Genomic DNA, 3,817 nt, shown 5'->3' with positions numbered 1-3,817 from the left:
CTGGGGATGTGCCTGCAACCAAGGTACATGCCCTTGACCGGAATTGAACCTGGAACCCTTGAGTCCTCAGGCTGATGCTCTATCCACTGAGCCAAACCGGCCAGGGCCTATCTTTTTTTTTTAAGTAGTAAAGGAAAAATAGATGAAGAAAAGGCGTGAGACATAGAAAAAATTTAAATTGGCAGACAAACCATCTATATCAATAATATTAAAAAATGTAAATGGCTTAAACAAGTCAGTCAGATAACATCATCAGACTGAATGAAAAGTAAAAAAGATCCAGCTATATGCTGGCTGAACAAAATAAAGAATGGAAAAACAATAGAAAAAGTCGATGAAACCAAAAATTGGTTCTTTGAAAAGGTCAACAAAACTGGCAAACCTTTAGCTAGATTGACCAAGAAAAAAAAAGATAAGACTTAAATTACTGGAGCCAGAAATGAAAGGGGACAGTACGATCAAGAGAAAGAAAAAAGATCACAATTCCATGGACAGTTATGTGCCCGTAAGTTGGACAACTTAGACAGAATGGACAGAGTACTTGAACGGAACCTCTAAAACCTAAAGAATTGGCATTGTGATGCACTTACAGGCTGCTGCCCTCTCCTCTCAAGGACGCAGTGGAAGTGTCCACCTGGAGAAGATGCTATACGATGCAAGAGGTGAACTCCGCCCTGAGTAAAATCCAGCTGGTGGGATATTCTCAGAAAATTGTGAGTGTTGATATGATCTTAAGTGATTAATGAATGCGTTTGATTCATATTGGTTTTATGGTAGGATCCCCTAGTTCCCTTTATAAGCCATTTGATCACTAAGAATCGTGGACTCGTGCACGCTAAAGACAGAACAGTGTCTGTCCCTTCCTCCATCCCTCCCAGGTTCTTCCTGGGCGGCATTTGATTGGCCAGCATGTGATAAGTCAAGAGAAAGGCATGTCTCACTTTAGGACAGATTTTGGACAAGGGAAACAGGAAATAGGGAGCATAAAAGAGATCAGGAAGCAAATTGCAAGTGTAACTTTTGAGCTCTGACCTATAACGATAAGGTTCCCGTTTCTGTCAGCTTATGCCCAGAGTCATTCGGTGTAGAGCAACCATGAGAATAACACCTAACCTGTAAAGAAAAAGAAAACGGACGTATTTGTCTCTCCGGTTTATTTGGTAATATATCCGCTCTGCCTTTCACTGAGTGAGGCCGGAGTGCCGGGTGCCATGTGGATGCACCGAAACTCTCTGAAAGGTGACAAGTCAAAATGCTGGGGTTGCTTTCTGTGTCTGCCACATGGGCTCTTTCTGTTTTATGTCAGCCTTTCTGGTTTACTTTGAAATCGTTTCTAAGTGGAGGAGGCTGTTTCTGCTCTTTTCTCCTACAGACTCACCTGCATGTCTGTGTTGCTGAAAGCTCATCACTTCTTCCTGCGGTTCTTTTCCAGGAGCTGTTTGGTGCGGTCCAGGTGACTCCGCTCAGCTCCGGCTACGCCCTTGGAAGCTCCAACTGGATTATTCAGTCCCATTATGAGAAGGTGTCTTACGTCTCAGGATCCTCCTTGCTTACCACACACCCACAGGTAGCTCTGAGTTCTCATTTAACAACTCAGCTTTTTGGTTACTTAACCCAAATTTAGACTATATCCAGAGTACCATCAGCAGTGTTTTAATCTACCTAATTTTGGTTTCTATAGACACTTTAAATCATAGTAAGAACACTTAACATGAGATCCACCCTCTTAATAAATTTTTTTAACAATATATTTTTATTGATTTCAGAGAGAAAGGGAGAGGGAGAGAGAAATAGAAACATCAATGATGAGAGAGAATCATTGCTTGAATGCCTCCTTCACAATCCCTACTAGGGATCGAGCCCACAACTCAGGCATGTGCCCTGACTGGGAATTGAACTGGCAACCTCCTGGTGCAAGGATCAACACTCAACCACTGAACACCCCGGTCAGACTAAATTTTTAAGTGTAGAAGACATTACTGTTGACTGTAGATACAGTGTTGTACAGCAGCTCTCTAGAGCTTACTCATCCTGCTGCACTGAAACTTTATGTTCTACACATACACTTTATCAAAGTTAGATTATTCATGTAAGGTCCTGTTGCCTCTAAAGCCACCGCTAGGATTCTGAGATTTCCCAACACTTCTGATAATCATAGCCTGATGTGGAAGAGAGATGGACACTTGTTTACTCAGCAGATATTAGTTATTTGACATTATTAAGGACCTACTATGTGTCCAGCACTCCTCCAGGTATGAGAGTCAGTGGTGACCCACAGGCAGAGCCCTTGCTCATGGATCTGAGTTCTGTGGATGTATGGAGAGAGGATGGGTGCAGAAAATAAATTAGCAAAGTAATTTCAGGTTGTGATATAAATACTGAAAACAACAAAGTAAGGTTGTGTGTAGAGTGACGGAGACTAGTTTAACTTGGATGGTCAGAGAAAGCTTCAGGGGAGGATCTGTTGGAACAGAGACCTGAAGAAATGACCACATAAAGCAGTGAGGGCAAAGTCTTACAGAGACATGACAGATGAAGGGCCCCTACAGCAGGAGCAGCCAGGCATGTTTGCAGCGCAGAGGCCACTCAGACTGCAGCATACTGAGTATGGACAGCAGAGATGTCCGGAGATGAGCAGAGGCCTGGCCGTGTAGGGCCCGGTAGGCCATCATGAGAAATTTGGATTTTATTTTCATGTGTAGAGGAAAGCTATTGGAAGGTTTTATGTTGGTCATTCATCAACAGTCATTTTGGCAATAAGCTAAGTACATAAACTTAGTTATAAATGCATTAGTTATTCCATTTTAGGTGTTTTTAAAGGATTTATTATTCATTTTATAAATTCTGGTTCTTTCCATGTTTGTAAAGGAGGGCCAGGGATATTATTAGATAGCAGATGGGTGGATGAATGGTAGATAACTTGGAGAAATCCAAATCCCACTTTAATATGGTGGAAAAGAAAGACTGCTGTAAGTCTAGAACTACAGGATGCTCCTGAGCTGCTACTCTGCATTGTTTTTTTGTTATACCTTTTTTTATAATCAAGTTTCATCTCAAGGTCTTGAGGGGACAAGTTGGAATTTTTTCCTATAGCTAGCAGAAGTCTGGGCCTTTCCCGCTTATTGAAATCAAAAGCCCATCAATGTCATCTTAACCTGCTTCATTGAATCAAATTTTCTTATTGGCAGCTTCTATCATTCCTGATCTATTCCTCCATGAAAGACAGAAAGATTACTTGGCTGCCAACTCTTCCTATTTGTCCTGCTTACATCAAAGCCTTTACAGTATTATTGATGTAATTTCCAGTAAATTATTCTTTAAGGTTCGTAAATTTAAAGGGAAAATAAGGTTTTGAAAGTAATGAGTATCATACTTAAGTAATTAATTTTAATTCCTAACTGGCAGCCAGTATTGTATATAAAAAAGAAAATAAATTAGATTTTCTTTTACCCGAATAATGGAATTCTAAGGGATAAGAAAAGTTTTGGTTTGAGAAAACTTGATAGTGCACTTCCAAAGGCAGCAAACTGTGGCCCATGGACCAAATTTGAACCCCCCACAAACCTGTTTTTGTAAGTAATGTTTTCTTGGACTGCAGCAATGCTGGGGTCCAACCCCAGCAGGTTCAGGGGTCCCCAAAGGTGTGGACGGAGTCGGCGAAGAAGGAATGACACGGAGACAGCGTTCAGTTGATCAGCAGCCTTGCCAGGATCTCTAGCCACAATCTCCAGCCAAGTTCTGTGTCCATGTTCTCTTGCTAGGTTCTCCAGCCACATTATCCAGGTTCTCCAGCCAGGTTCTGTAGCCATGTTCTCTC

The 3,817-nt window shown here is 41.6% G+C and overlaps 1 protein-coding gene across 1 annotated transcript in view; it reads left to right on the top strand.

Moving 5' to 3' along the window:
- The window catches only part of INTS9 (integrator complex subunit 9), a 100,537-nt gene that overhangs the window by 64,531 nt on the left and 32,189 nt on the right, over window positions 1–3,817 (top strand). Inside the window, exons 7-8 of the mRNA XM_006774762.2 lie at window positions 593–713; window positions 1,433–1,567. Coding sequence (XP_006774825.1) covers window positions 593–713; window positions 1,433–1,567 — 256 coding nt within the window. The remainder of the gene's footprint in view (window positions 1–592; window positions 714–1,432; window positions 1,568–3,817) is intronic.

The sequence above is a fragment of the Myotis davidii genome, unplaced genomic scaffold (genome assembly GCF_000327345.1).
Source record: "Myotis davidii unplaced genomic scaffold, ASM32734v1 scaffold524, whole genome shotgun sequence".
Classification (NCBI taxonomy): Eukaryota; Metazoa; Chordata; class Mammalia; order Chiroptera; family Vespertilionidae; genus Myotis; species Myotis davidii.
The sequence above is the reverse complement of the archived record's forward strand: the minus strand, read 5'-3'. Positions and strand labels throughout refer to the sequence as shown.